Raw genomic sequence first — 17,624 nt, forward strand, 5'->3', positions numbered from 1 at the left:
AAAATTAAATTCTTTACAGAAAATAATAAATTATTTATCTATAGTAAAATCAAAAAAAAATATGAAACTGAGCCTTATTTACTTAAAGAGAATAACTTTGAAATAAGGAAAAAATTTACTAAATTAAGGGTAAGTGACCATATTTTGGAAATTGAAAGGGGTAGATACAAAAATATAAAAAGGGAAGAACGTTTATGTCAACATTGTTGTCTAAATAAAATAGATGATGAAGAACATTTTTTATTTACATGTATTAAAAATAAAGATTTGAGACTTCAATTTTTGCAGAAAGTTAGAAATACCTATTCTGATATAGATAATATGGATGATGTGGATAAATTGGTTTTATGTCTTTCGTGTCCGTCAATTATGCAGTATACGGCTCCATTTGTTAAAAAGTCATGGTCACTGAGGAGAGTGGACTCAACAACTGCATGATAGATACTTATATGTATATAATGTTTGTTCTTTTGTTGTTATTTTTGTATGATGTATTGTGTTCATTTATATATGCCTTCAACCCCATTGGGGTATAAATGTGCATTTATTCAATAAACAAACGTTATAAACACGTCGATTTCGCAAGTAATCGCTCATTTTATATTCATATAAAGTTATGTTTCATTAAATAATTGTATGTACTTTAGGCCTGGTCATTACTAGTTTTGATAAAATTTTAGGTCCACTTTATTCATTCAAAGTTGATTTCCACCTTTCCCTGAAGGCCTATTCTTGTTACTTAGATACCTGCGTGTTTGGATGGTCAAATTGTTAGCTTTTACGCATTCAATGTGAAGACGTATCTATGGATGCTTCGAATTCATCTATTTTTATTCAATATGAGTTACTAATTCAAAAATCCCATATTTTAAAAGATATTCAAGATTTTTTTTTTAATATATCTACAGAATAACTGGACCTTGTTTGGAATGTTGGTATATGCAGCAGTGCTATTTTGCTTTAAGTTTTTGAATGGGTGGGAGCAGAATTGTAAGTAATTTCATGTATTTCATTCAAAAGCAGGTCTAGATAACAATGTGTCTATTTGAAACTCATTGAAGATGATCTCGTGTTGCAAGGACAGGGGTAAACGACAACGAGACATTTATCCAGCATCGCATATTAACCAAAATATGTTTTACATTGGAGGACGCAAGAGGTATTCTAGAGGGGGTTTGGTTTGTCAAATGTAATGAAAATTACCTATATCATGTTCTTGATATCAATTATAAGGAGGTTCACCAGATCGTCTGTTCTTTATCAACTCCTTGGTTTTTGCAACATCCACCCTTACATAATATTGACGAAGTTGACGATAAAAGATTTTTTTTACAAGTAAAACTTCCTCCGAATTAAACTCTGACACGTAGGTATAAGCAGATAGAGGATTAAAGAAATTCCTGTTAACGAGCGTGTAAAGAGTGTGTAATGTTGTCTCATTGGCAATCATACCACATCTTCTTTTTATGCCTCACCTACGATAGAAGAGGGGTATTATGTTTTCTGTTATATGCGTCCATGCGTCTGTCCCGCTTCAGGTTAAAAAATCTAGGTAGTTTTTGATGAATTTCAAGTGGAGTCCTATTTCACGGTCCACTGAAGAAAAAAAATGATAGTGCGAGTGGGGCATCCGTATACTGGGGACACATTATTGTTTCATATTGTAAAAACAATCACATATACTTATTACGGTTATTTTTAGTATATTTTAGCGAAACTGAGTTTGTCTATAGTGTTAACAGGGACCACTCATATACATTGACTTGGAATGATCAAAGACACTTTAAAAGGAATGTAGTTACATTTTTTGGATCTGATTCCTCCAGCCCTCATGATAGGTACAAAATCTGCATACAAGTCAAGCAATGGATAGTATTGGTAGCTGGTATTTCCGTTAAATATTATACTGGAACTGGAACAAGCGCACACTATAAAAAGGTATGTTATTCTTACTTGTCATTTTCGTCTGAAACCTAGCGGAAGCGAACAGTGTACACTCTCATACTCTTTTTAGAATTGTTATTCGTGTTATTATAGTGATTCATTTGGAACTAAAACTTAGCAAATCATGGACTCGTGTAATTTAATCAAATTGGGGCTCAAGGTATCTAGCCACACTGAGGCAGTCCTAATAATGTTTGATCATTCTTTACACTTTTTGTTTTGTGACTTTGTCTATTATATTCCTAGAAATGGACAAATATACGTGTCATTTTCATTGTACAAATTCAGATGCAGCTAGTATCGTACAAAATTTTCTGCACATTTTAGCGCTTTGACGATGATTTACACGCTTTGCACTTATTAATATAAATGATTCAGAATTTTTCTGTCAAGAAAGTATAAAAAGTGAGATATCTTTTATTTCATAAGTTTTTTTCTGTTTTGCTTCTCTTTTTATGTTCGAAAACGTGTCAATATCATTCAAACTGTATTCTATTAAAAAAAATATAAGTTTCTTTTAGAGATTGTATTTTAATCTGTTCAAAATAAGTGAATCGTTGTATATCATCCCTTACGATTGTATACGCATCTCAGCAGTCTTCAATCTAGGAGAATTTCACAGAAATACTATTCTATACTAAAAGCAACGGCAGGCAACAGTTAGTCATTATAAGAAATGAAGTTGAATGGTAGTATGTGTTTTATATATTTGCAGACACTGAATGGAAATTTCGATGACAATTTAAAGGAATGGTGTACAGAGGAAAGGGAATTCTTACATGTAGAACTGACTATACCAAATGGATATAACCCACAAGGATTGGTCCATTTACATATAAAAGCTGTTAGAACTTACCACTGTACGTTTTACACATAGATATAAGAGGATGTGGTATGCGTGTCAATGAGACAAATCAGGCCACCCAAGTGAAAATTTGTAAAAGTTAACCATTATAGGTCAAAGTACAGTCTTCAACATGGAGCCTTACTTGTATACAACCTTACCAAATGGTATAAAGTTTATAAATCAACTTAGCAAATATAAGAAAATATTTTGCATAATGAATGGCTGATAAATCAAGAATTTTCTAATTTAAAGTGGAAAATCTACGGAACTTACCTTTAATTTATCTAATATGAATAGCATTTAGTGGTCCTTTACTTTATTATAAAATTGAGAATGGAAATGGGGAATGTGTCAAAGAGACAACAACCCGACCAAATAAAAAACAACAGCAGAGGGTCACCAACAGGTCTTCAATGTAGCGAGAAATTCCCGCACCCGGAGGCGTCCTTCAGCTGGCCCCTAAACAAATATATACTAGTCCAGTGATAATGAACGCCATACTAATTTCCAAATAGGATGTTTCAGTCTGTCACGGGAAATCCTGTCTTAAATGTATGACAAAATAGACTGATTTTTCATTCCCTATTGTTTACTTTCCAATTTTGGAAGGTGATGTGTCCCTGATCATCTCTTATTAAGTAAGGGATTTTAATAACATAAATTACTTGAAACCACATATTTTTCTAATATGTCGTGCTAGTTCTAGTAGAAATTCTGAATACTTAAGATTTTTCAATATGATGAACTTGACATTAAATTTCATATCATTTTTGATTAACCAGAATAAAAGTTTAGTAATTAGCAAGCTGCAATAACCAAAATAGGATTACTAGGAAGAACTGAAAGATTTTACTCTTTAAAGTAATAAGGACAAGTGTACTGAAGGAATTTGGAATAAAAAAAATACCAAAAAAAAAAATGTTTTTGGCAGCTCCCCCCTTTTTTAAGCCTGATGCTTACTATTGTTTGTGACACAAAAATCCATTTCACTTTGAATTTTCTATTTGAATTACCTATTTTGCATAATACAATCTGTATAATTGAAGTATTTATTTTTGAATGCTTGGTTTAATTGAAATATGAGACTTTCCTCAATTTATTGCGAAAATACCAAAAAAAAAGGGGGGAGGCTATCTAAATGATCAATAAAATCTATAAAATTGATTTGCAACCGAAATCCCTTCAAAATATTTTGAACCAAAGAAAATGCAATGTATGTCTGACATTTAGGGTAAATTAAAGCGACTTTTGGGCTGTAGTGTCTGTTTTAGTGTGATTTGATGAAAAGGCCATATTTTTTATCACTTTATGTGTTTTGCCACGCCCTTATTTTCTATATATATCATTATGTTTAATAAAATTATGTGATTTATACTTCATACACATCCTATCTGTGCTATTAAAGTATTTAAACTCTCAGAAGTTTTATAGTATTTATTTTTATTTGAGAAATCTATGAAATCTATGCATTTCAGTATATGCATCTATAAATAAACTGGGAAATACCCTAAATTTCTATCGTTGCCATGGTTACCAGCAGTGTAAGGGCTTCAAACTTGCATGACTTTCATATAAGGTCAACCTGAACATGTCAGCAAAGTTTTATCAAAATCAAACAACTTTGCATGGAGCACCATCTGCATGGTTTTCTCATAGATGTCCATTTAAGGAACTGTTCACCATTATTAGAAGTGCTAAAATACTTGGTGAAAATTATGTTTGTTATATATGATCATATATTGATTGAAAAACGAAATTTCAGAAATAAATTATTTTTGAATATCTTTGAAAACTGATCATAACCATAACATTTGTCATGGTTTTGTGACCAGGTGGAATAAGGCTCAAATGAATTAATACAAAATGTTCATATACTTTATTAAATATAGCATAGAAGGCAACTACAGATCTGAAATATACAGATAATGACAAATAAATACAACTTTACATATAAATATATCATTTTGTAGCAAATAATGTATATTATGTTTAATTACACTATTGCAAATAAATAATAAAAACGATAATGCAAAATACAGTTAAATGACAACTCTGAATGTAAACAATTTGTTAATGTTAATCAATGCTAATGAAAACTGTTCACTAAAGTAAGTTGACCATACTACTATATAATAACATTAGATGTTTGTTTCATTATAATACTTTATTCTGATTGGCTAACTGCACATCACGTGTTATTCCGTAAGCAGTTGCATTGCCTAATACAACTTTTTATTCATGATAAAACGTGGTCCAACAATAAAGTGCACAGGTGAATTAAATAAAAAAATATATAAAATTTGTGTTTTCATGATCATAGCTAAAAAAATGTAATTATAAGTATTGAATGCTTCTTTTTGTAACTTTATAGGGTTGTGAAAGCGTTGACCGTGCGCACATTTTTAGAATGAAGCGCTTCCGCGCTTCATACAAAATGTACTTCGGTCAACGCTTAAATTACACCCCAATAAAGTTACAAAAAGAAGCATTCAATTTTTAAATAAAATACTATACAACATTGAAAGTTAATTACAGGTAAATAAGAAAATATCAAATTTGAAATACAATTAGCAAAGTAAATGAAACTAAATAAAATATTTAAGTCAAAAACATTTAACCATAAACTAATTTGAAAAACCCTTAAATGTAAATACCTTATAATGCTGGCTACGGCTCTTGGTGTTGTTTCTGGTGTGACTTATTCTGCATTGACAATATAGTTAAAAAGTACAATAGTCAAAAGGTGAACTGTTTAACTAGATAAAACCAGATAAAACAACTATTAAGTAAAATAGTTTGTCCAATAGCCAGTGGTGAGTAGCCTACATGGAGTATTTGGGTCCATTGAACCATATAATACAAAATATGTTCAATATATTAGGATCTTTATAGTATAAGGTAAAATAGATATATACTAAGTACAAAGTTGGGAATAATATCAAATAGATAATATGTATATAACAGTCTACAGTTTTATTACAGTACTTTTGGTGACACTTTGATGCATGTTTGCTTGTTTTTTATTCTATATAAATCTTGGATCGTAATAATCTTAGTCCTTATATGTTTATCACTGAGATGTCCTTTTTTTGTAGACAAAGAATCGTGATACTTTTGGAATGATGTTTGTATTTTATTTCAGATCAAAGTTTCAAAGAAACGATTATTGCAGCAATTGCAGGGATAGGGGCTTATCTGATTCTCATTGCGATTGTTTGGGTTTTAAGAAAACAGAAGCACACAGAAAGATCCTCTTATGGGAATAAAAAGACTACTCAAAAACTTGGTAATGATAAAATGACATCTATAAAAACTTCAGGGCTCGGATATTATTGTTTAAACATGGAACAAATCGACCATTATTTATTTTCATCCATTTTCTTCGACACATTAACCAATTTTACATGTTTAAAAACTTGACCCACACATTTAAAATTCAAAACAGAAAGTCCTTAATGACGAATCAAAAACTCAAACATATTAACGAAGGGAAACAACTGCCATATTCCTGACTGGGTACAGGAATTGCCTTATGTAGGAAATGGTGGATTAAACCTTGTTACAAAAAAAATCATAGTATTCATTATTTCAATATTTTAACTGATTATCTATTAGCTTGTAAAATTTCCACACTTTTCAAAAAAATTGAATATATATGTCTATCACACAGGCAATTACAGCCAAGGACAAGCATGATACATCAAGAATTCATCAAGAGAAATCCGACCATAGATAGCCAATTCAGAGAGGGACAATCTATACTAGTATAGAAAGTCCCTGATCCAGATGACATCCATCAATGACTCAACGGAATAGTCGTTTATCTGTAAGGCAAGGCCGTAACTAGGCATCTTATTTTAGTGAGGCAAAATAATTGAGCCGAGCGAAGCGAGGCGAAAATTGTTTTTTTTTTTGGAGGGAATGAAATGAATGGTGCAAAATCCTGCATTCTAGGCATTTTTAGAGAGTTTGATAATGTTTTGAATTTGGACACTTTTTATATAAATTTTTCATATTCTAAAACTTTTACTAACACCAAATTTTTAAAAACTTTATTTAAATTTATAATGTAAGATAATCATCCAAATATCACTGATTTGAGTCTGCTGCCAGAACATAGAACAAACATCGATTCAGTAGAGTTTGCCAAATTTTTCTATGGCCGGTTCAGTCAAATCGTTTCAGAATCATTACTTGTTCTGCTGATATTCTTATCGCGATGAACATGGCAAGCCCGCACAATCTCTCGCCACTCATACATGCTCTTTTCCAAGTTTTCGGTCGTTTCAGGGCAGTCTGTGTTTCTAAAGGTAGCATATTATCATCAACACAATGATCAATGTCTTCTTCCAATTCCTTCCATCAGCAATTCGGTAGCAGCATCGGTAGTAACATTTTTGTTTGCAAAAGGGAATTAAGCTTTCCTGTAAGCACCATCATACAGTTGCAGTTACAAAATATTAAACTCGCTTTTATACTGACAAAGAGTAGACAAACTAGGGATAGAATGAGATAAGATAAATGTATATGATTCTATCTATAGAGTGTATATGATATGGGTACAAGGGAATTGGAATGGAGTTTTTGACGTTTACATGTAGGTCCATAATTTCAAATTATTTCTGGAAATAGTTGGTGGTATTTTAGTTCCAGAATCTATAAATTTAGGGGTTAGGGGTATGGGGTGTCCGATTCCGAAACCCCGAATATAAAGAAACTAAATTCCGTAGTCCCGAATAAGTAAAGACAAAATCCTGTGTTAAAGGTTCTACCATTCCTCAATAATATCAAATTGGAATATGGGATATTCTTTCAATTTTTAAGGTTAAAGAAACTTTTAAGGTTAAAGAAACATGGATAGAAACTAATCCATGCATGTTTCATATTATTTATATTTTATTTATCTGTAAAGAGAAAGATTAAAGTTCGTGAAATGAATACGCAGACAGGACTGCCCCCTTGCGATGACTTTATTTGTCAAAAGTTAGTTAAACGGAGAAATGAATACGCAGACAGGACTGTCCCCTTCCGAAGACCAGTACTTGATTTGTCAGTCTACTTATCGTTTTTGGATTGTTCTAATGAAGTTATATGCAATACTCAGACTCTGTTCACAAAAAAACTAGTTTACTAGAATTATTCCTTCTTTACCTTCGGTGTCGCTTTTCCTTTTCTGCAAGAGCCTGTGTTTAACTAGAGATCCATGATGACTATCGTCACTAGGTTAATGTTATCGAGAAACATCACCCGTTGAGATGCTGAGTTATATCCAGGAAGAATAGTTTAAAAGCCGGAATGATGACGCTACCCTTGTCGTTCAGTGCTGGCAGAAAATCAGTAAGTGTATACATGCTACATGTATGTGTAAAAAATACTTGTGTAGTCTACTTGTTCAAAAATAAAAACGAACAATGATATGTTTCAACAGTTTATCATACTGCTATGATCGGAAAGAATTCTAGTCAAATCGGCACCTGGTTAAATCGGCACTTGGTCAAATCGGCACCCAGTATAGTCAAATCGGCACCTAGTCAAATTGGCACCTGGTTAAATCGGCACTTGATGTAGTCAATTTGGCACCCATGTTAAATTTGTTTAATATATGATGTGTACAAAATATAACTTTGTACAATTTATAATTTGTACAGGGTTTTTGTACAAGTTATAAGTTTTTTGACACACATTTTCTTACACTCCGAACTTGGCGATTCGGATACCCCGACGTTATACAAAATGAGACCCGAGTTTTGCGGATTTTTTTCATATTTTTTCCAATTTTGTCTTCCATCGATACAATGAATTATATCATACTAGACATCTACTTCGTTTTGTGAATATGTATTCGATGCAATCTCTATCATCAGTTTAAACATTACATCCGCGTATGTCGATTCTTTGAAAGTTACGGACATCTCTATTGGTATGATGAAAAAAGTTACGGACAAGTTATTTTGAAGTTACGGACAGCCTAAGTGTTTTTTAAAATCGTGCTGTGATCGTTTATTTTGTAGAATTTAATCACCTTTCCAGTTTAGGGGTTTCCCTAAACGATTAATACAACTTTTAAATTCAGTTGTTTAATTGATGCATTCGTGGTATTGTTATTCTATAGAAGAAAAGTATCTAACCGACGCAAGGCGGCTCCATCTTGGGCTGTGGGTAACTTAAGTTACCCACAGCCGTTTAAGCACAGTGAAACCATAACATTTAATACAGTGACGACATTACTAAGATTTTACCCTGCTACACCAAGGATTATATATTTTGATTGTCAGATTTCAATGTAACATGGTGCCTTTCGGAGAGATTTAATCAAACTTGATCAGCTCAAGATGGTCTTCAAAACAGTAAACAGTGCATCACTACTCCAAAATACATCTTGTCGTTCTATCTACCTCATCTCCAACAGAATGCAGGCATTTTATCCTTGTTTATAGAAAGTTGACACATATTGAGACGAAAGCAACACATTTCCAACTAGAAATCTATAGATTATCTCAGGTGATCTAGAAGGGTAAGCAGATCCTGCTCCACATGTAACACCTGTCATGATGTTGATCTAGTTCATCCAGGGTTAATTTCGATGCCAAAGATGAAAAGAGGATGGAAATGTAGATGTGACAAATGAACAATTTCCATCGTCAATATTGTTCCGTAGTGGTCAACCAACTTGTCATGGTGTCTGAAAATTTTTGAAGGGATGATTTCAACTTAATACAACTAGGAACCCTGATGTAAAATGAAACTTGTGACCATGAACAACGTATTTACAAAAAATGAATATCCTAGCTCATTTTACTTCTGAAATAATAAGCTGTATACAAAAAGTACCCATTGTCTCCGTACTTCATGTGTCTTGCATTCTGTGGCATCCTTTGCAGGTTAGACAAATCATTATAAAGGCATCAACATATTGAGACACCTGAGCCTCCTTCTCAAAAATTAAAAAAATATAGTTCATTTAAAATCTTTAATGCATTACATGGACTCTTAAAGCTGAATTTGATAAAATTCCCAGGATTAATTACCAACCATCTGAGTTCATTTGAGCACCTGCACTGGAAAATTTTCAAATTGACCAATGAACAGTATTAGTATTGCCCCAGTTACTATATAGAAAGAGAGATAACTGCAGACCTTTATTCTCTTCTATACTATTAAACGAGAAGACCTCATTTTCTTCTTAAGTTTTATTAATCTCAATTGATCTTTACGGGATGCGGGAATATTTCTTTTTTAATTTCGGGATCTCGGGATATGAATTTCGGTAAAAAAACGCACCTCAAGATTTCATGTTTTTAAGCCAAGTTTCGGGATCAGGGCCGCTCAGACCACCCCTCAAATGAGCCTTAGTAATTTATACGAGATTCAAATCCTGCCATTGACATGTTAATATGGCTCTCAAAAGGAAAAGCACTACTAATGGATTGTCCTAGAAGCACATTTTATTAACATGATAATGGTCAGTGGCAGATCCAATGCATTTGAATGGGGACATATAGTTGGCCCCCCCTCCCCTTTAAGTTTTTTAAATGGCTGGATCCGCCACTGATGGTCTATAAGCAGTTTCATTTATTTCATGTTTGAAGCGGTGCATATTTTTAATTTAATTTGACTTTTACCAAAAAATGCATTGTAGCAAAGGGGAAGAATAATTGTGGTATAAGGCCAGAAACACGAAAAATACTTGAATTTAACAGAAAGGAAACACATATAAACGGACTTTGGAAAAAGGGAGAGGGCTATTGATCCCTTATATGAAATTCTCCAGTCAAAATATCTTTTACAAAAATTCATCCTACAACCGTTTACAAGCTGTATATGCCCGTTATTTCGCGGGTGTGTTCTAGTCAATAATAAAGCTACAAACAAATGTGTTTATATGTTTATTTAAACTTGTATATAACTAACAGTTAACAGTAGATTATCAACAAATGTATAGTAAAATCTGGATTATCTGATTTTAAAATAATTATACATAAAAATAAATGCACATCTCTTTAAAAACTATATTAATCATGAATATGATTATACCCTGAACCTTTACAGCTCCTGCAAGTGAAAATTTTACATTTAAAATAATTACATCTGATATTGCACAAAAAATAATATTCACCTCATGCATATTGTTTGAAATACATTAACCCTGTAAATCAGGGGTTCAACATATGATTATTTAAGGAGTTCCTTTTATGCTCAAATGTAGTTTTTTTCTTTATAAATTGTATCATCTACATAAAAATGTTTATAAGATGAGCTAGGAGGTCATGAAATTCTAAGAAGAAGGTGTTTGCTTGACTATCAATCTAAATTTCAATATTTATGAAAATGAAAAAATGTGTCATAAATGAAAAGAAATGGGACTGATTTTTAGGAACATTTTTTTTAATTGTGCTGGTGAAATATTGATCCTTATAACTCCTTTCATCTGTCAATTGACAATCTTATTTGAAGATCTTATTTTGCTGAACATTTTTGCAGCATAATTATCCTTATTCTCAATGCATTATAGTTTTTACAATATATTAATAAAATGGGTAAAAATGGCTATTAAGGGGAAATAACTCCTATGAGGAGTATACAACAGCTTTGCCCTTATTTGACGATCTTATTGAGGTGAACATCTTTGATATTTACAATTTCTCTCTATGTATTATTGTTTCCTGCAAAAATGCATCAAAAGGATTAGACCATCTTTCAAAGAAAATAACGTATATAAAGGGGTTAATGTAACAGTTCATCATGATTTATTAGTAGACCTCATTTTCCTGGACAAATTTGCTTTTTTCGAATTTTGTTATTATGGTTTTTGCAAAACATGCAAAAATACATCAACGGAACATCTAAATAATCAATTTAGAACTGACAGATGCAACATCTCTCTGACTAGAAATTTGACTTTTTTGAAATTTTGTCAGATTTTTGTGCTTATGATCCAGTTTAGATACTAATTTTTGATATATCAATAGAACTTGAATGATGAATTATTAAGAAAGTTTGTGTTATATAACTGTTAATTAATTATTTTTTTTTGATTGGCACCAATTTTTATTGATTGAGGAATCTGGATTTCATAGTTTATACATAATCTGTATAGAATCATATAAAAAAAAACCTGATTTTTATTGAGCAATTAAATTTATTGTAAGCCTGAACCCCCAAAATTCACTAAAATAATAATTAATCCATAGTCGGCTTATTATCATAGTATCCCTAAAATGTTTTTTACTATCTCTGATACAGATTTTTCATCAATTTCAACAGTAGCACAGAATGATTCATCAGCTGTTGGTTCTTCCAATGTGGAGAACTGAGACTTAAGTAAAGCTGGTGGCATAAAATGACCAGTTCTTTTCTCCAGCCGTTTTTGGATGCATTCCTGGCTTCCCTTTAAATAGATGATCATAACTTTGCTACTGTCATTTGTACAGGAATCGGTGCAGTTATCTAAGAGAATCTGTCGATATTGTTTCTTCAGTGCTGAACAAGTTAATACACCAGAGTTTCCTGTTTCCATCATCCTAAAAAAAAAATTCACACAATATATATAAAAAAAAGAAGATGTGGTATGATTTCCAATAAGACTACTCTCCACAAGAGACCAAAATGACACAGCCATAAACAACTTTACGTCACTGTACGGCCTTCAACAATGAGAAAAGCTCATACCGTATTGTCAGCTATAAAAGGCCCTGAAATGACAATGTAAAAAAATTTAAGGAAAAAAACTAACAGCCCTATCTATTACCATGTTTTTCACCATAATTACAGCTTTAATACAGACATGAACTCAATTCTAAAGTTAAAACTAGAAACTTTATTGAAAAAAAATTCCCACCCTTCGTCACTGTGGATTAAATTTACAGATCCTCCCTTTGGATTTTTATTTAAAGCAAAATATGATCATCACTGTATATAAAATGTTAAATTTGCATAGTGCTTATACCTACTTTAAGATATACTTGTTTATAGCTTGTAACCATGGCAGCCTATCCTGAAATAAAAATAAAAATATATAGCAACAATTTATAATGCATGATTAATTTGAGTACTGATAATAACTATAGTTATGGGATACATAATTTATCAGAAGGTTATTTACAGTCATTAAACATTTTCCTTAAGTCTGTAACCTGAGACTGTATGATTCTTACTAGAAAATAGCATTATCTCCTCTGAGACTCTTACCAAAAACCTTTAATTTCTGCACTAACTCAACTGCTTACACCTGGCAAAGTATCTTCTCTGCAAGGAAAGCAATCCTGTCATACTGCTTCCACCTCAAGAATCATCATACCATCTTCTCTAACTATAGTTTTTTTTTAGTTGGACACAAAATGTGAATAGAGAAAGTGATTCTTTCTAATAGAAAATCACATGATTTCTTCTGGTACTCAAAACTGGTTATGTATCTACTTTGCAAAGGAAGCTATCCAATTACAATTCATTTAAATGTGTACTGATACTAAAAAAATTTACAATGAAAGACCCAAATTTCCAACCAAATCTTAACTTACTTTAAACTGTTAAACATTATCTTTTCATGTATATTTCATTTTTTTTTTTGCAATTCTATTATTTACTGTTCTACACCTTTAAAGCCTCAGATATATGAAGTAGTTTAACTGTAAAAGTTTTGTAGTTTTGGACAACTTGGCAATAATAGCAGCTGTGGTCATAAATTATTTTACAGAAAGAAAACTGCTAACTAATATTTGAGAAAAAATTGGACTTTAATCAAACTACATTGTACCACACTGGTATAAACTCAAAAGTATTTAATATCTGAAAGGTCTTCCATAATAAATATTTTGACAAACATCAAAATATGTGAAATGTCTATTTCTTTGTCATTCAGACACAATTGTTAGCATAGGATATTTTTTTCATAATTAGGGAAATCAACAAATTTGTTGTCAGTTTAGGACTCAAAAATATTATGCGTTTTTCAAATAATATGCAATATTTCTTGTGCCTCGAAGGTTTATTGTACATGTACATGTACTAATGGAACATCTTCTTTCTTCCTTTTAACTTCACTCCTAAGCAAGTGCTTTTGGGCTATTTTTGTGGCAGCAAGTTTTTATTGGAAGAGGAATCCTGAGTGCAGGAGAAAACCTACACCCTTTGATAAGAAAACTGACAATCCTTGTCAATTAAGATTGGACTTGAGTCCACCAACACTAGCAAGGTTCAAACTTACAACTTCTGTGTTGACTGGCTAGTGATTACAGTATAAACAACCTAGACCACTCAGCAACTGAGGCCCCCTGATGGAACATGATACATGTATTAATAACATGTTTAAAATCTAGAACCTACCTCATCTGTTAATGGGATACTCTGTGCCATCTTGTTTTTATTTTCTACAGAGTGAAATTCATCAGCATCACGAAACACAATATTCAACTGAAAGAGAAAGCAGAAACATTTTGTTCTTAAGGTAGCAGAATACAAAAATTTTTCATCCCCATTCAGAAACCTTTAAACTGATGTAATTCCTCTCATCCTTCTTTAAATTTAATAAATGCGGTACCAAAAGAAAGAAGAAGGATTAATCATTCATATTTTGATAATTTGATTATGACATAATTATTACATAATTAATTGTTATGTAATTAGTTGCTATATTGTGATGTCCACACTTGAATTAATTTAGCTTCTTTGTTATTCATAGCATCCCAAAAATTTTATAGAATCTTATACAACACAGCTTGACCTCCAAAACTGTGTCTCAGATTTTTCCTATTGTATTTCATTCTCTGATAAATCTTCAATGAAGTTTGCAACATCAATTCACAAGAGATCACTACATTTAGTTTGGTATAAAATTTGTTCTATTGATGTTTTTGGAAATCTGTGCCCCATAATCCAGCTCCATGTAATAGCACAGGTTCAATTACAGTTTTATAAAGTTTTGTATAAACATCAAATGACATCCCTCCACATGATAAAAATTTAGTGTATACTGCAGAAAGCACCTGGCTTGCAGATTTTGTTATCTCTCGGATCGTATATTTGTATTCCATAAATTTGTTTATATGTAATCCTAAATATCTGTACGCATTGTCACAGCTAAAAAGACATATCACAGCATTTAAAATTGAAGTCTGATCTTGGAGCCTTTCTATTACGAAAATGTATAGTTTTGGTCTTGGTCTCATTTAAAGTCATTCTCCATTTCATACACCAAGAATGAATACAGTTTAACATATTTTGAAGACTCTTTTCGTCTAGCGCAATAAGTGCAATATCATCAGCGTATAGCAAAATTGATACAATCAAATCATCAATGTCAACACCAATATTTAGAGCATGTATGTCTTCAGCTAGGTCATTCACATAAATGGAAAATAATGAAGGCGACATTTTACAGCCTTGTTTCAGACCAAAATTAATAGGAAAAAAATCAGTCAAATAATGTCCTAGCTTCATTGCGCTTTTAGTACATGTAGCATCATATAAGGATTGTATAGCCTTTAGAAATAACCCATTTATGCCTATACTCATTAATTTATGCCACAACATATCACAGTTCACATTGTCAAATGCCCTCTTTGCATCTATGAAACATACAAATGTGTCTTTCTTTTTATGTTTTCTGTTCTTTATAATAGATTGTAACACATAGAGATGATCTAAACAACTTCTGTTTTTAGGAAACCGTTTTTGTTCTTCCGCTAAAATGTCATTTTGTTTGAGCCAAAAATTCAGTCATTTATTTAATATATCTGCATATATTTTGCATGGTATGGATATAATTGAAATGAAACGGTATTCTAATGGGTATGATATCATGCATTCTAACAATGAATGATCCGGAATAGATTTGTTACCAGCTAAATCGAATCGAGATATAATATAGTTTTAGTTTCTACCCATCTAAAGGATTTTATTCTGTTTTCATTTTAAGAATATCAGTAGACATTTTAAAGAAAATTGCCACATTGAGTGTGGCATATTTTTTTTTATTTCAACTTCTAAAGAAGCATAAAAAATGCATAAACATTATTAAAGACATACCAAGTACAAGATTTATACACAGGTCTATAATGTATTCCTTTAACTTACCTCTTTTGCTAATGCTTCTCCAACTACAGTCCTACAAAATAATCATGAAAAAGGTAAAAGAATAACCTGTAATATATATTTTAAAAATGTTGAATTCTGCATTGCATTTGAAAGTATTTTGTGTTTTTGATCTGAAACAGCAAAAAGTAAAATTTTTCTAATCTTGCAACAATAAAAACAACACTGGACACATTTTTTTCTTGTAGCATTCAACAATAACATTATTTAGATACTTGTATACTGTTTATCCTTCATAACTAATGGGACTCTAACAACACAAAATTAAAGAGGTGTTAGTTTCTTCTTCCTTACTTAATAGAATTGTTTTGTAAATTATATTAAAAGATGATTGATCAGTGATTAATTATCAGATGTACATGTATCATGAGCTTTCAAAAGAAAAATATTATGAGTATAAATACAATAATTTTATTGTATTGTTAACTCAGTGCTCTATTTATTCATCATTTCAACATTAAATAATCCTTAACTATACCTGAGACTACTATAACTATAACACAGTTATATTAGTCTCAAACTATACTTTACTTCAATTCTTGCCTTTTTAAAGGTTTTACCAGAGACATATAATACATATAATTGTATTATATGTCTCTGGTTTTATAATACTTTTTAATACCATCCAATATTTAACTAATTCTATATCCAAAAAATTCTTTAAATAAATTAAATTTTGAGAGAGTTTCATGTATGGAATACCTATTTAGTATTACAGGGTGCCATAAAGAACTCTTACCAAGTTTTTGTAATGCATGAAATATTTGCAACTGGATATTGTAAGGGGAATTAACTCTAATATTTTTTTTAAATATCTTCTCTACAACTAAACAGTTGCCTCCCATGAAACATTTGGAGGGAAACATAGAAAGAGAAAGTTTAAACATGCAGCTGAGCATAATAAGAAAGGTCAACTAACTTTCCAGAACCACACACTCCCATTAAAATAAAAATCATGCCAAAATATGATAGAGAGACAAGTTGAACAGGTGCTCGAAGCAGATGACAACTTCCGGTTTATAACCTTGAACTCAAGTCATGTGACCAAGCCGGTTTGTTTCTCCATTTTGCATTGATGTGGATATCAAAAGTGCAAATATAAACATTTAAGGTTTTTCGGTTGGATTTTATTTGCATTTTTGAGATGTTTCGAAAGAACAGTAAAAAAGGTGACCCACAAGTGGAATATCAGTGCACCATCAGATTCCTGGATGATTCAGAACCGATTCAATTATTTTTCAAGGTTTGTTCAACACAACTATTCAAGCATGCAAAACAAGTTGCAGATAAAACTCAGCAAGTGACAAATAATTTGTATCTCCTCGAATTCTGTTCAAATGATCATGCTTCAATTAAGACTATTTTCCATGAAAACATACATTTCTTTGCATATATTTATACATGTACTTCAATGAGACTTTTTAAAATAGAAAAGAGATGTAGTCATCATGTACATGTACATATTTTTTGTACATGTACATGTAGCCTGGGACTATTATACTAACGGGACTGGAAACTGTTATACCAATCAGTGAAAAAATAATCAACATCATGGTCATTTGAAAGAGACTTTACTAGAGCAATTTATCGGTACACTATATTGGAGGGGGGATACATGTAGGACCTTTATCGGGACTCTGGGATGGGGTGATTTTAAGCTCGGGATTTGGGGATTGACCCTTTCGGGATCCGGGAATTCGGGACCTCGGGATTTCGTGGTTTTAAGCCCGGGATTTTGGGATCT

General features: G+C 31.7%; 3 protein-coding genes across 26 annotated transcripts in view; 2 read left to right on the top strand and 1 right to left on the bottom strand.

Annotated features, from left to right (window-relative positions):
* Window positions 1-908: 908 nt before the first annotated feature.
* On the top strand, window positions 909-6,617 carry LOC139518829 (uncharacterized). The gene is made up of 5 exons (XM_071310429.1): window positions 909-990; window positions 1,703-1,938; window positions 2,660-2,804; window positions 5,934-6,077; window positions 6,462-6,617. Exons 1-5 carry the CDS (start codon window positions 930-932, stop codon window positions 6,485-6,487), a joined length of 612 nt encoding a protein of 203 aa, XP_071166530.1. The 5' UTR covers window positions 909-929; the 3' UTR covers window positions 6,488-6,617.
* A 4,047-nt stretch (window positions 6,618-10,664) lies between these two features.
* On the bottom strand, window positions 10,665-16,919 carry LOC139518833 (probable gluconokinase). The gene is made up of 5 exons (XM_071310450.1): window positions 16,800-16,919; window positions 15,863-15,893; window positions 14,114-14,200; window positions 12,742-12,785; window positions 10,665-12,312 (listed from the first exon to the last, which is right to left on the bottom strand). Exons 1-5 carry the CDS (start codon window positions 16,835-16,837, stop codon window positions 11,994-11,996), a joined length of 519 nt encoding a protein of 172 aa, XP_071166551.1. The 5' UTR covers window positions 16,838-16,919; the 3' UTR covers window positions 10,665-11,993.
* Window positions 16,885-17,624, top strand: part of LOC139518831 (FERM domain-containing protein 5-like) — a 48,514-nt gene continuing 47,774 nt past the window's right edge. For 22 of the 24 annotated variants that reach the window (XR_011663465.1, XR_011663466.1, XR_011663467.1 and 19 more), the window contains exon 1: window positions 16,901-17,123. Coding sequence is in view for 18 of the 24 variants with exons in the window: in XM_071310430.1 (XP_071166531.1) it covers window positions 17,025-17,123 (99 nt within the window). In the remaining 6 variants the exon portion in view is untranslated. Of the gene's footprint in view, window positions 17,124-17,624 lie in introns of all 24 variants that reach the window. The other 2 variants (XR_011663464.1, XM_071310439.1) reach the window with 1 other exon arrangement.

Source organism: Mytilus edulis, chromosome 4 (assembly GCF_963676685.1).
Source record: "Mytilus edulis chromosome 4, xbMytEdul2.2, whole genome shotgun sequence".
Lineage (NCBI taxonomy): Eukaryota > Metazoa > Mollusca > Bivalvia > Mytilida > Mytilidae > Mytilus > Mytilus edulis.